Below are 15,764 nucleotides of genomic sequence, written 5' to 3' on the forward strand. Positions count from 1 at the left end.
AAAGCTACATCTCCGGTCCCTGCTAGCACTTCCAGAAAACCTGCAGTGCTCCTCCCTTCCCTCATCAAGTTGTCCTGCTGTTGCCTGTGAAGCCTCCAGTGCTCAATAGGTGACAACAGAAAACAGGGATGTAGGTTTCTTCAACCTCTGACACTGCCAGACAGTCTGCACCGCTCCCTCCCTACTACCCTCATGGCCCATCTGAGTGTCCGGCTGTTGCCTGTGAGGCCTCCAGTGTCCTGTGAGTGACAGCGGGGAACAGGCTGAGTTTTCTCTGAATTCCCTGTCATTACTGATCATATCCCGGCACTTTTTTACACACAGCTTTAGCCTGGGTTCACACATGTGCGGTGCGAATTGAAGCTCAGGTTTCACTGGGGAGATAAAAATCTCCTGTTCAAAGGAATCACTGCGTTTTAGCTCAGGATCAGTGAGCAGGGAGAGGGGGAGGGAGGGGGGGGAGAGGGGGAGGTGTAGTGTGGAGAAGGAGAAAATCCATGTTCAGAACGCAATGCATCTCCGAAGCAGATGCGTTCCCATAGAAGATAAGGGGCTCGTAATTCGCACCGCAATGCTCAGAAAACGCACACGTTTTTTGTGCAATGCGCAGTGCGAATGCAACGCACATATGTGAACCAGATGCATTCATATGAATGTATTTTAAAATGTCCTGTGAATTAGATGTGGTGTAAGCCGCATCTAATTCGCATTGGTGTGAACGGGGGCTGAGGCATTGAAAGCTTCACAGGCAGTAGCCAGGCACCCTAAAAGTCACAGAGGGCTGAAGGAAATGACATGGCTATTACTGACAAATTGCATAATTAATTGCTATAGAAAGAGTCTCAATAAAATATATAGGAAGTTAAAGAGGAGTTCCACCCAGGGGGGCCGTCAAAAAAAAAAAAAAAAATTAAAAGTCAGCAGCTACAAATACTGCAGCTGCTGACTTTTAATTGGACACTTACCTGTCCCTGGGTCCAGCGATGCGGGGGATCGAAGCCCCGCTCGTCCCCCCCCTTCGCTCGTCGGCGCCGGCATTTCAACTGTGGGCGCCAGGCTGTGGCTTCACAGCCTGGCACCCACTGCGCATGCGCGAGCGGCGCCGCGCGCTGTGATTGCCCGCTCAATCACCTGGGACCTGTAATGGGTCCCAGATGATTGACAGGAGGGAGGGAGCAGAGCGGAGCCCTTCCTGTGCCTGGGGGGAAGTGATGTCACCAGCCCAGGCAAAGGAACAGGCAGACTACGAGGGACCACCTAGCAACAGGCATTTAGAGGTAAGTAAAAAAAAAAAAAATATCCAAATGTTTTTTTGTTTTTTTTTTTTAAGATTTTTCCAGGTATTTTTGTTTTTTGGGTGGAACCCCACTTTAATGAAATAAAACAACGTTATGCTGTTCTAATTAACCTTATAAAGCCATAGTTAAAGGGGAACTCCAGAAAACTGAAATGTCCTCCCTTGCAGTGTGGCTGTACCTTCTTGTTTAGTCTTGAGGACAGGAAAAGCACAACTTATCCAGTCCTCAGCTCCTCTCCTCTCGCTGGCAGTGGACTGTCCATCAGCATCCTCACACCCAGTGCGGGGCTGGGAGCTCTACATCGGTCTTGTTGACATCAGAAGACAGGTCTCTTTGACAAGTTAGTGTATTTTTGAAGCGCACTTACTGGACCTTTACTTTCAATAATGTCAACAAACAGTAGAAAATGGTAGTGACTTGTGACTGCCTGACTATGGCTGGTGCACCGTTTTCATCAAAGACAAAACCAGAGAAAATTCCCAGCTCAACTCACCAACCAGTCTGCTTTCCAACCAAATTAACCTGTCCAACAGTCTGCGTTAAAAACAGGGGTTTAGTTAGCACACATTTGCAAATATATGCATAAGCTGAAAGGCCTCTTCACGGCACCCTATGTATTGCTTGCAGTCCTAACCCTTCTAAATGTATGAGCGTCTCCACAGTGGGAGCACATGTATTGATAAGGGGGCAGGTATGCCTGGAGGTAGCCCAGTCCTCCTTAAAGGCATAGGGGTACATTGGACACCCAGCACATAGCACTATGGCAGCAAAGGTGTCTAGTGTGCCCCCTCACCAAATTTACACCAGTAACAAAGAGATGGCCCCTGCCCCCACCTATAACTGGCCTCCATAGCAAGGAGCACATGGAAAGGCAAATGCATGAAAGACAAAACCAAAGAATATTCCCAGCTCAACTCGCCAACCAGTCTGCCCTTCCATGTGCTCCTTCCTGTGAAAGCCAGTTATAGGCGGGGGCAGAGGCCATCTCTTTGTTATGGGTGTAAATTTGGTGAGGGGGCACACTGGACACCTTTGCTGCCATAGTGCTATGTGATGGGTGTCCAGTGGGCCCCTGTGCCTTTAAGGAGGAATAAGCTACCTCCAGGCCCACCTGCCCCTTATCTATCCATTAGAATGCATGTGCTTCCATCATGGAGGCTCTCAAAAATTTAGAAGGGTTAGGACTGCAAGTAATGCACAGGGTGCCGGGAAGAGGCCTTGCAGCTTACGCATGCATTTGGAAATGTGTGCTAACTAAACCCCTGTTTTTAACGCAGACTGTTGGACAGGTTCATTTTGGTTAGTAAGCAGACTGGTTGGTGATTTGAGCTGGGAATTTCGTCTGGTTTTTTTTCTTTCATGCATTTGCCCTTCCTTGTGCTCCTTGGTGTGAAGGCCAGTTATAAGTGGGGGCAGGGGCCATCTCTTTCGCACCATTGACATCAGCATGCTGCAGGCAAGGACAGTTGGTGGGACTTTGCCCACCCTGACCTTTTCTGGATGATATGACCTGTGGCTACTGAACATGTACCGGACTGATCTGCAGAAAGTGAGTGGTACAAATGTCTGCAACATGTCCATCTCCAGGGTTTTTTAGCATGTTTTTTGGTGTGTTCCAGGGGAAACTGGTCACCCACCCGTACCCACCTTACGCCCTGGCATGGGGATCCAACAGCATTGTGGCAGGAGGCTGTGATAAGAAGTTGGTAGCCTACGAAAAGGAAGGGAAGATCATTCAGACCTTCGACTACAGCCGGGACCCCACAGAGAAAGAGCTGACCGTGGCCGTCGCCAGTCCCAGCGGTCAGTCGGTGGTGGTCGGCAGCCATGACAGGTAGGAAACTGGCGATGTTATGGTCAGCAGGTATATGATGTCCTGACATTTACTGACTGCTTCCCTCCCCAGGCTACGAATTCTGAACTGGAGCCCCCGCAGAGGATTATGGGAAGAGGCCAAACCTAAGGACATCCCCAACCTGTACAGCATCACCACGTTGGCCTGGAAGAGGGACGGTTCCCGCCTGTGTGCGGTGAGGACACTTACCTTCTGATCAGCTGATTCAAAAGTCATATCTATTGGCTATAGATATACTCTGACACATGCCCTGTATCCCACAATGCATTGGGGCGACTCCCTATTGGTGGCTTAGGTTGCTGTATTGTTTTGTTGGATGGAGAAGAGGATAATCAGAGCTCCTGAAGCCCTGGCCTGCTTCCTGGGTGCAGTATATTTTTGGGGTTCCCTATGCTCGCAGGTGCATGAAAGTACCCTGTGTTCCCTGATCATAGGAACTAGTTGGGTTTATGTTTTACTTATATGACTGGTTCACTTTAGGAAGATGGAGGTGAGTGAGATCCCAGCTCTAGACATACAGTTAGTTAGTTATGTATTTGTGCTCACTTTTATAGCCTATTGCAAGGAATTGCATTCTCTTTACTCTAACTAACCTGTAGTGTCATTGCATTGTCATACAGCTCTGTACAGAAAGTATGAAGATGTTTTCTCCTTCCTTCCCTGCAGGGGACGCTGTGTGGTGGGGTGGAGCAGTTTGACTGTTGTTTACGACGCTCGTTATATAAGAATAAGTTTGAGATGACCTATGTGGGCCCCAGCCAGGTGAGTCCATACTGTTTGTGTTAGGTATAGGATGACCTATGTGGGCCCCAGCCAGGTGAGCCAATACTGTGTGTGTTGGGTTATCTTGAATCTATGTGGGCCCCAGCCAGGTGGGTCTGGGCAGTCCATATGTTAGATACTAGATAACCTACAGTACATGTCTAAAGGGATGCCAGGGATGTGTTTTTATATTTATATATATATATATATATATATATATATATATATATATATATATTGCTCCAGGCAGGGTGCTGTGTTAATTACAGGTGGTCCTCCCGGCCCCTACCACTAAACTCGGAGTAAAGACCAGCAGGCAGACCCAGTAACGATATTACTGGGTCTCAGAAGAGGTGCTTCTTGAAAACATAATGATTTGATTGAAAATCTTTAATTGCATGTTGCACTGCTATATAGATGTCACTCCAATCTGTTATGCAGGTGATTGTAAAGAATCTTTCCACCGGGACCCGTGTGGTCCTGAAATCCCATTACGGCTATGAAGTGGACGAGGTGAAAGTCATGGGCAAGGACCGGTACCTGGTGGCGCACACATCAGACACCTTACTGCTCGCTGATCTGACCACCAACCGGCTGAATGAGGTACAGTGTTCCCACTGAAGGATAATGTGTTCAGGATGGTAACCCATAGCAACTGGTGGGAAATCATCTCGGGTGAGTTGGACACTGTGGGCTCTTGGATTTGAATGAGCCTCGGTATGTACAGCTTACTCAGGTAGAGACAGATCATGTCATGTGACCCTGCTGTCTCCTTCCTATAGGTGGCCTGGCCAGCTTCTGGAGGAAACGAGAAATTCTTCTTCGAAAATGAGAATGTAAGAAGCACAAAACACCTTGCATTGGAATGAGACGTTTTCACCCCTTACCCTGTCTGCCCCAAAATTCTGCTTGCCCCTGCACTGCAAATTCTGCCTGCCTCCACCCCTACACTTCAGATTCTGCCTACCTCCACCTTGTTGCCCCAGAATTCTGTTTGCCCCTGCACCTCAGATTCTTCCTGCTTCCACCCTGCTGCCCCAAAATTCTGCTTGCCACTGTCCCTGCACCTCAGATTCTGTCTGCCTCCATCCTGCTGCCCTAAAATTCTGCCTGCCTCCACCCCTGCTCCTCAGATTCTGCCTGCCGCCCACCTTGCTGCCCCAGAATTCTGTCTGCCCCTGCACTTCAGATTCTGCTTGCCCCAAAAACTGCGTCCTCTGCACACCCCAATATCCCACCTATGTCCCCATTCCCTCCCCTTATGCCTCAGAATTCCATGTGTGTCCTCACAAAGCAAATTCTGTCTTCTCGTCTTTCCTCAAACTGTCTAATTTCTGCCTATACCCCTCCTGTAGCTATAAATTGCTGCCCCCCCCCCCCCCTTATCATTAAGATTGCACCCCCCCCCCCCCCCACTCCCCCAGCTTTCTCAGACCATTGTTTCCAGGGATCTTGGTCAGTCTCTGTCTGGGAGTGGGGGCCCCATGCTGACTCCATCTAATAATAGCATTGCATCCCCCACCTATCCCAGACCATTGCTGGTGATCGGGGTCGGTGATAAAATCTGTCTATCTGACAGGTCTGTATGATCTTCAATGCTGGAGAGCTGACGCTGGTGGAGTACGGACATAGTGAGGTACTGGGGACCGTCCGCACTGAGTTCATGAACCCCCATCTAATAAGGTGAGTCTGACTACCATGGCACTGGGACTCCAGAGTGTGTGTGTGTGTGTGTGTGTGTGGGGGGGGGGGGGGGGGGGGACAGCTCTTCCTGTCTGTTTATTGCACCTCTCTTATTGGTACATTTGAAATGTACATTATCCTCCTATTTACCAAAAATGTACTGTGAATATCCAATGACCAATATTGTGAAGCCATACAAGCAAGTTAAACTACCATAAAGGCAATAAGTGAGTAAAAATTGGCAACTAATATGATCCTAGGGAGTCCATACCCATATTATGTTACAATAAGGTCCAGAGGATGTCATCACCATAGCTTTTTGGGTTTTGTGAAGAGAAACCACTTTGAGATTTATCACACCAAGAAATCGGTGCTGAAGAAAAGGTTATCTCAGCAAATCTGATCTGCTGCTTTGTCTGTGTACAGCGTCCGTCTGAATGAGAGGAAGCAGCGCGGTATAGAGGACAACAAGAAGCTGGCCTATCTGATTGACATGAAGACCATCGCTATAGGTAAAATACTAGGGAAACCCAAACCTTCATCTGCCATGTTCAACTGTCCTCGCTGTTGTATTAAATACAGGTACCAGCTGATCCAAAGCAGCATCTCCACAGGGTACATGTACTACCTATCTACTCAGGGTCAACTTTCCATATGTATTGACCCATCTGTAGGCATCTGCTTCATGTTGGCTACATACTAACCCATCTGTAGGTATCTGTTCCACTTTCTCACATACTGACCCATCTACAGGTGTCTCCCCCACCTTTCAAATACGATAACCCATCTATAAGTGTCTACTCCACCTTCCTACTTGCCCCGCCTTGACCTCATGCTGACCTATCTATAGGTGTCTGTTCCATATTCCAACATACTCTGATCTATAGGTGTCTGCTCTACTTTGCCCACATACATTGACCCATCTATAAGCGTTTGCTCCATCTTCCACATACAATAACCCATCTACTCCACCTTTCGCATAGGTGTCTACGATCTATAGGAGTCTACTTCACCTTCCACATACAATGACCCACCTATAGGCGTCTGCTACACCTTTCATACAGTAACCCATCTATAGGAGTCTGCTCCACCTTCCACATACAATCACCCATCTATAGGTGTCTACTCCACCTTTCGCATACAGTGACCCGTCTATAGGTGTCTGCTACACTTTTCACACACAGTAACCCTTCTATAGGTGTTTGCTCCACCTTCCACATACACTGACCCATCTATAGGTGTCTACTTCACCTTCCATATACAATGACCCATCTATAGGCATCCAATCCACTTTTCACATACAATCACTCCTCTATAGGAGTCTGCTCCACCTTCCACATACAGTAACTCATCTATAGGCGTCTGCTGCACCTTCCACATACAAAAAACCCATCTATAGATGTCTACTTCACCTTCCACATACAACGATCCATCTATAGGCATCCAATCCACTTTTCACATACAATAACTCCTCTATAGGAGTCTGCTCCACCTTTCACATACCATAACCCATCTATAGATGTCTACTTCACCTTTCACATACAATGACCCATCTATAGGTGTCTACTTCACCTTTCACATACAATGACCCATCTATAGGTGCCTGCTTCACCTTCCATATACAGTAACTCATCTATAGGCATCTACTCCACCTTTTGCATAGGTGTCTACTATCTATAGGAGTCTACTTCACCTTCCACATACAATGACCCATCTATAGGCGTCTACTACACCTTTCATATACTGTAACCCATCTATAGGAGTCTGCTCCACCTTCCACATACAATGACCCATCTATAGGTGTCTACTCCACCTTTCGCATACAATGATCCATCTATAGGTGTCTACTCCACCTTTCACATACAATGACCTGTCTATAGGTGTCTGCTACAATTTTCACATACAATAACCCTTCTATAGGTGTTTGCTCCACCTTCCACATACACTGACCCATCTATAGGTGTCTACTTCACCTTCCATATACAATGACCCATCTATAGGCATCCAATCCACTTTTCACATACAATAACTCATCTATAGACGTCTGCTACACCTTCCACATACAAAAAACCCATCTATAGATGTCTACTTCACCTTCCACATACAACGACCCATCTATAGGTGTCTACTTCACCTTTCACATACAATGACCCATCTATAGGTGTCTGCTCCACCTTCCACATACAGTGACCAATCTATAGGCATCTGCTCCACATTCCACATACAGGAACTCATCTATAGGCATCTACTCCACCTTTTGCATAGGTGTCTACAATCTATAGGAGTCTACTTCACCTTCCACATACAATGACCCATCTATAGGCGTCTACTACACCTTTCATATACAGTAACCCATCTATAGGAGTCTGCTCCACCTTCCACATACAATAACCAATCTATGGGTGTCTGCTCCACCTTCCACATGCAATGACCCATCTATAGATGTCTGCTTCACCTTCAAGATACAATGACCTACTATATATCTCTAGCACACCTTCCACAGATAAGAATTAATTTATAGGTTTCTTCTGTGTTTTGCCCTTATATATTGACCTTTCTATACATGTCTGCTCCACTTGACCGCATACTGACCCATCTATAGTTCTCCAGAAACAATAACCCATCTATAGGCATCTTCTTTAGCTTCTTTAGGTGTCTACTCCACCTTTCGCATACAATGATCCATCTATAGGTATCTACTCCACCTTCCACATACAATGACCAGTCTTTAGGTGTCTGCTACACTTTTCACATACAGTAACCCATCCATCTATAGGAGTTTGCTCCACCCTTTCACATACACTGACCCGTCTATAGGTGTCTAATTCACCTTCCATATACAATGACCCATCTATAGGCATCCAATCCACTTTTCACATACAATAACTCCTCTATAGTAGTCTACTCCACCTTTCACATACAGTGACCCACCAGTAGGTGTCTTCTCCACCTTGGCCACATACGCCGACCCACCTATTGATTTTTGTCTTATCTTCGCACTTAGACTGACCCATTCTTTAGGTTCCTGTTTCACCCGCTAATGGTATACTGACTGTAGGTTTCTCCTAATCATCCCATATATAACCTAACAGCTTGGCTATCTATCAGCTTGACTATCTATCTACGTTTACTGATTGACTATTTTCTTCTTGTTTCTGGCAGTGGATCTTCTCACCGGGTATAATATCGGGATGGTCACCCATGACACCAAGATTGACTGGCTGGAGCTGAATGAAACTGGCCACAAGCTACTCTTCAGAGACAAAAAACTTAGAGTGAGAGAAATGGACCTTCTGTGATCTTCTACCCCATCCGAGTTGGCTCTCCTTGCCTGTCCTGTGCTCCTCGTTGTCCCAGTCCTGCTCAGTGCTTGCCTCTCCATTTTCTCCTCCTGTCTTGTACTCCAAATTTTCCTAGCCCTGATATTTACTTCTCCTTTTTCTCCTGTCTTGTACTCCTAATTGAACTAACCCTGATATGTCCTTGCCTCCCTATATTGTCCTCACCTGTCCTGTGCTCCTCACTGTCCCAGTCCTGCTCTGTACTTACCTCTTCATCCTTTCCTTTCCTGTCTTGTACTTTTAAGTGTCTTAGCCCTGATATGTCCTTGCCTCACTATATTGTCCTTACCTGTCCTGCGCTCTTCACTGTTCCAGCTCTGATGTGTACTTACCTCCACATACTGTCCTCACCTGTTCTTTGCTCCTGACTGCGCCAGCCCTTCTCTTCACTTACTTTTTCTATACTTTTCTCTCTTATCTTATTCAATACTTGCCTCTTCGTTTTTTTCTGTTGCCTTCCCCTAGCTAATGCATTTGTCCTGTTTCAACCTTCCCCTCCATTTGTTGAGGTTTCCTGTTAATGCTACAAGTCTCCCCTTGTCTATACAGCTGAACCTTTTCGATGTCGCAGATGCCCAGAAGACTACCATTTTGAATTACTGCTCATATGTGCAGTGGGTACCGGGAAGTGATGTAGTGGTAGCACAGAACCGCAGTAGCCTCTGTGTCTGGTACAATATTGATTCTCCAGAACGGGTCTCAATGTTCCCTATCAAGGTAACTTTGGGGTTTAGTTTTTGGGTTAAGCATTTTGGTGCAACCCCTCTTATGTGACCTGTATCTGAATATCTGACTGCTCTGCTTTATATCTTTGGAGACATCTTTTACATTCCTAAAGCGAAACTCAACTCTCTCAATCAACATTGACTATATTTAATCCTTATGCTGCTAGCATTAGTAAATGGATAGGAAAGTATATAAAATTTGCTTGTTTTAAATTTCTTTTTTACATGTCTTCAGTTACTTCCTGGTTTCCATACCTAGGCAACTGATACATCATACATTCCAGGAGTCTTCAGTAGGGGAGGAGGGGCTTTCTCAGCTAAGCACACCCACTCCTGCTTGCATGCCTGAGCTTAAGGGCAGGTGGATGTCAAGAAGTAAATACTTCATGAATCGTCTGCCCATGCTCAACATGGCCATGGCCAGAAATGCTAGGGGGTCATTTCTCAAGGTGATCTCTCAGCAAAATAAAGCTTAGAGACATGGATGGATGGGGGAGTTTGCTTTGAATATTAAAAATGTATTAAATGGCATTCTTGGTTTGTGGTGATCAGATGAAGTGTAGTTCCGCTTTCAAGAATATATAAAGAATGGGGAAAGTAGAGATTATTGTTATTCCCTTACCTGTTTGTTTATTAATAAACTGCGCACCCTCCTACCTTGTGAAAGACATACAGTGAGAGCTCGATTTACAATTTGATATTCCACTTTGAAAAACATCTGTTCTGTTAAAGCCGTGCTCTAAAAGGGCAGGCAGAGGACATATGACTAGTCACCAGCAATGTCTTTGTGGAGGTGGCCATTGGTAGAGGAGCAAGGCTTTGCTTTCTCATGTCAGAGTTGCCCCCTGATGACTGGTGGAATAATGATAGAGGTGGAGGAAGTACAGATCCATAGAATGAATGAAGCAGAAGCAGGGATATCCTTCCACTGCAGGTCCTCAGCTATAACTTCTTCTCCAGCAAGGAGAGCAGGGAGCTGCACCGTAGTGCTATGGCCAAATCTCACTCCAGATCTGGTAAACTACGTCAGAGACAACAGTGCCTTAGATGATCTCACACTGCAGATATTCAACTATGAGGATACAGAACAGGAAATTTGTTTTGTGCACACTGTGGGTCAGAGGAATCTTCTCTGGTGGTCAGGGAATTTTCTCTCCCTCCTATTTAGGTTCTTGGAGGGTGCTATGGGCTTGCACGCATAACATCCCCTCTTTCTCTTGATGGCCTTCAGCCCCCCCCCCCACCATTCTTAGAGGACTTTTGTCCATTCCTGGGACTTGAGTCCGGTTCCTGCTTCTTGAAGGCATCTTGCTGTGAGTAAATCCACTATATTGGACTCTGTTGAACATCAACTTAATGCTGTAGCACCTTCACCTTTGGAAATGTTTGGGAACTGCCCCATGATGGACTGAGTGACCCAGTCTCTATGTTGTATGGCATTGAGGCTGTTACTTTCAGATGCATCGGTTTCCCATAGAGGTACCGCTTTGCCCTTTGGGTCTCGTCAACCCATAGGCTTCCTTTTAGGAGACAGGGATTTGTGCACCTAGGTGTGTTCCATTTCCTGTATGGCAGGCAGAAGCTGGCCCTGGAGGACTTACTGTTCCCTTGGATTGTCAACAGAAAGCGCACACTACAACTTTGCTGCAGGTACTCTACATGGCGATAGGGCACGTCTGGAGGTCTTCATGGTGGGAGCTGATTAGGGGGATTTGACTACCAGCTACAAAGGGTCCATACAGAAAATTTAATGGAATTAAACTGAAAAGGCTTATTTACTTTCAAATCTGTCAAAACATGGTATAGTCTTCCATAGGATTTTTATTCTGGCAGATACAAAAGATTGCTTTAAATGAAGGCTTTTCTAAGAGGACAAAATATAAAGCAACCATGTTGCTGTACTATACAGCTCTCACTGCTTCCTCCTGCTGACCTCCTTGTCGAAGGGCTTTGGACTAGTGTTGATAGCATCACTTTGACATCACATGGAGATGCTTCTGAGATCATATAGAATTCACTAACAGGTGCATTTGACCTGCAATTGACTTCTTTCTGACCTACATTTGACCAGCGGTTGAGCTCCTTCTGACTTGTGATTGACCTTCTTCTGACTTGCAGTTGACCTCCATCTGACTTGCGGTTAAGTTCCATCTGATTTACGGTTGAGCTACTTCTTCTGACTTGGGTTTGAGTTCCTTCTGACTTGGGGTTGAGTTCCTTCTGACTTGGGGTTGAGTTCCTTCTGACTTGGGGTTGAGTTCCTTCTGACTTGGGGTTGAGTTCCTTCTGACTTGGGGTTGACCTTTTTTTGACTTGGGGTTGACCTCCTTCTGACTTGGGGTTGACCTCCTTCTGACATGCAGTTGATCTCTAAATCAGGAGGTCAACTGCAAGTCAGAAGGAGGTCAACCACAAGTCAGAAGGAAACAATGTCTGCTGACACAGGCCAGGCCCTTTTATAAGTGTTTGTTTTTCCCTTGCTCTGGATCAACTGAAGGATATGAGGATGCTAGGTGTCATTTAATGTTCTACCAATATCATGTTATATATGTATGGAATGCATGATTTTATCTGCAGCCTCTGGCAATGGCCTTCTTTGTGTAAATTATGTCTTCATCTCACTAAAATAGGGTGACATTGTGGAACTGGAGAGGAATGAGGGAAAGACTGAAGTGGTTGTCAATGAAGGCGTCAATACGATATCATACGCCTTGGATGAAGGCCTTATAGAGTTCGGGACTGCCATTGATGACGGAGACTACTACAGGTATGATGTCCGCTGTATCTGGGCTGTCAGGGAGATTTCAGCATTCATAGGGCTCCAAGTACAATGTAATAAGGATAGTAAAAAGAAGTAGTAGTTTAACACTTATCTCCTCTGTACACAGAGCTGTCGCTTTCTTGGAGACTTTGGAGATGTCCTCAGAGACTGAAGCAATGTGGAAGACCCTCAGCAAACTGGCCCTGGAGGGCCGCCATTTGCATGTTGCACAGAGGTGGGTGGACAGCTTTTCCTGACCAGCACAGAATGAAGGATGAGAGGGAGGAGTATGCTGGGATATGGTGTGTGTGTGTGTGTATAAGTTACATAGTAGGTCAAGTTCAAAAAAGACACAAGTCCATCAAGTCCAACCTATGTGTGTGGTTATATGTCAGTATTACATTGTATATCCCTGTATGATGCTGTCGTTCAGGTGCTTATCTAATAGTTTTTTAAAGCTATCGATGCTCCCCGCTGAGACCACCGCTTGTGGAAGGGAATTCCACATCCTTGACGCTCTTACAATAAAGAACCCTCTACGTAGTTTAATTTTAAACCTCTTTTCTTTTAAATTTAATGAGCGGCCACGTGTCTTGTTAAACTCCCTTCCGCAAAAAAGTTTTATCCCTATTGTGGGGTTACCAGTACGGTATTTATAAATTGAAATCATATCTTCTCTCAAGCGTCTCTTCTCCAGAGAGAATAAGTTCAGTGCTCGCAACCCTTCCTCATAACCAATATCCTCCAGACCCTTTATTAGCTTTGTTGCCCTTCTTTGTACTCGCTCCATTTCCAGTACATCATTCCTGAGGACTGGTGCCGAGAACTGGACAGCATACTCTAGGTGCAGCCAGACCAGAGTTTGTGGAGTGGGAGAATTATCGTTTTATCTCTGGAGTTGATCCCCTTTTTAATGCATGCCAATATTCTGTTTGCTTTGTTAGCAGCAGCTTGCCATTGCTGAGCCTATCATCTACTAGGACCCCCAGGTCCTTTTCCATCCTAGCTTCCCCCAGAGATTCTCCCCCCAGTGTATAGATTGCATTCATATTTTTGCCACCCAAATTCATTATTTTACATTTTTCTACATTAAACCTCATTTGCAATGTAGTTGCCCACCCCATTAACTTGTTCAGATCTTTTTGCAAGGTTTCCACATCCTGCGGATAAGTTATTGCCCTGCTTAGCTTAGTATCTTCCACAAATACAGAAAGTGAACTGTTTACACCATCCTCCAGGTCGTTTATGAACAAAATAAATAGGGTTGGTCCCTGGGGGACCCCACTGCCCACCTCTGACCATTCCAAGTACTCCCCATAAAGCACCACTGTCTGAACTCACCCCCTGTAGCCAGTTTTCAATCCATGTACTCACCCTATGGTCCATGTCAACGGACCTTATTTTGTACAGTAAACGTTTATGGGGAACTGTGTCAAATGCTTTTGCAAAATCCATATACACCACGTCTACGGGCCTTCCTTTGTTTAGATGGCAACTCATCTCCTCATAGAAGGTTAATAGATTGGTTTGGCAAGAACGATTCTTCATGAATCTATGCTGATTACTGCTAATGATACCGTTCTCGTTACTAAAAATCTTGTGTATAATCCCTTATCATCCCCTCCAAGAGCTTGCATGCTATTGATGTTAGGCTAACTGGTCTGTAATTCCCAGGGATGTATTTTTGGCCCTTTTTAAATATTGGTGCTACATTGGCTTTTCTCCAATCAGCTGGTACCATTCCAGTCAGTAGACTGTCAGTAAAAATTAGGAACAATGGTCTAGCAATTACTTGACTGCGTTTCCTAAGTACCCTTGGATGCAAGCCATCTGGTCCCGGTAAATTATTGATGTTAAGTTTCCAAAGTCTAATTTTAATTCTGTCCTCTGTTAACCATGGAGGTGCTTCCTGTGATGTGTCATAAGGATAAACACTGCAATTTTGGTTACTGAAGCCCCCCGATTCCCTCGTGAAGACTGAGGAAAAGAATAAATTCAATACCTTCGCCATCTACCCATCCTTTGTAACCAGATGTCCTTCTTTATTCTTTATGGGGCCAATATGGTCTGTCCTCCCTTTTTTACTGTTTATATACATAAAGAATTTCTTGGGATTTTTTTGCTCTCCTCCGCTATGTGTCTTTCGTGTTCTATCTAATTGTACCCTTACGTTTCTTGTTGCATTCTTTATAAAGTCTGAATGCTGATGATGATCCCTCAACCTTGTATTTTTTGAAGGCCTTCTCATTTGCTTTTATATGCATTTTTACATTGGAGTTAAGCCATCCAGGACTTTTGTTTGCTCTTTTGAATTTATTACCCAGTGGGATGCATTGGCTAATGCCTTATTTAATATGCTCTTAAAGCAAACCCATCTCTCCTCCATGTTCTTTGTTCCTAATATTTTATCCCAATTTATGCCTTCTAGCAAGGTTTGTAGTTTAGGGAAGTTGCCTCTTTTAAAATTCAGTGTCTTTGTATTCCCCTTATGTATCCTATTTGTGTGATTTATACTGAAGCCAATTGACCTGTGATCGCTGTTTCCTAAATTGCCATGTATTTCCATATCCGTGATCAGGTCTATATTGTTGGTAATCGGTAGATCCAGTAATTCTTTATTTCTAGTTGGTGCGTCTACCATCTGACCCATAAAATTGTCCTGCAAGACATTTAGGAACTGGCGAGCCTTAGACGAATGCGTGATTCCCTCCGCCCAGTCTATGTCTGGATAATTAAAATTCCCCATTATGATAACACTTCCCATCCTTGCTGCTAATCCAACTTGTGATAGGAGATCTGTCTCCACTTCCTCCCTCAGTTTAGGGGGCCTATAGCATACTCCCAGTATTATTTTCCCCTTAGCTTCATCCCTTTGGAGCTCCACCCATAAGGATTCCACCTCCTCCCTAGCTCCCTTAGTGATGTCATCTCTCACATTCACTTGTACATTATTCTTGATATATAGGCATACACCTCCCCCCTTTTTGCCCTGTCTATCCTTGCGATAAAGGGTATACCATTGAATGGTTGCCAGCCAATCATGAGAGCTGTTGAACCAGGTCTCTGAAATTCCCACAAAATTCAAATCCTCTTTGTACAACAGTATCTCTAGTTCACCCATCTTGTCCGCCAGGCTCCTGGCATTGTTGAACATGCCACGTAGTTTAGACCGGTCGCATACTATCCTCTTTGAGATTGCACCTAAGTCTTGTTACTATACTTACCTTGGGTTTATGTGCTTCAGTCATCCTACCACTAATGCCCTCAATACTACCCTCTGGAATATGTTCCGCGCTGACTATCTCTACCTCTGGGCCTTTCCCCCCGTCGTCTGGTTTA

At 45.2% G+C, this 15,764-nt stretch overlaps 1 protein-coding gene across 1 annotated transcript in view; it reads left to right on the forward strand.

Moving 5' to 3' along the window:
* Nucleotides 1-15,764, forward strand: part of IFT172 (intraflagellar transport 172) — a 119,662-nt gene that overhangs the window by 42,578 nt on the left and 61,320 nt on the right. Inside the window, exons 8-18 of the mRNA XM_073624715.1 lie at nucleotides 2,918-3,132; nucleotides 3,205-3,328; nucleotides 3,820-3,915; nucleotides 4,357-4,518; nucleotides 4,698-4,751; nucleotides 5,495-5,598; nucleotides 6,025-6,110; nucleotides 8,761-8,873; nucleotides 9,489-9,656; nucleotides 12,295-12,431; nucleotides 12,553-12,660. Coding sequence (XP_073480816.1) covers nucleotides 2,918-3,132; nucleotides 3,205-3,328; nucleotides 3,820-3,915; nucleotides 4,357-4,518; nucleotides 4,698-4,751; nucleotides 5,495-5,598; nucleotides 6,025-6,110; nucleotides 8,761-8,873; nucleotides 9,489-9,656; nucleotides 12,295-12,431; nucleotides 12,553-12,660 — 1,367 coding nt within the window. The remainder of the gene's footprint in view (nucleotides 1-2,917; nucleotides 3,133-3,204; nucleotides 3,329-3,819; nucleotides 3,916-4,356; nucleotides 4,519-4,697; nucleotides 4,752-5,494; nucleotides 5,599-6,024; nucleotides 6,111-8,760; nucleotides 8,874-9,488; nucleotides 9,657-12,294; nucleotides 12,432-12,552; nucleotides 12,661-15,764) is intronic.

Source organism: Aquarana catesbeiana, linkage group LG04 (assembly GCF_042186555.1).
Source record: "Aquarana catesbeiana isolate 2022-GZ linkage group LG04, ASM4218655v1, whole genome shotgun sequence".
Taxonomy (NCBI): domain Eukaryota; kingdom Metazoa; phylum Chordata; class Amphibia; order Anura; family Ranidae; genus Aquarana; species Aquarana catesbeiana.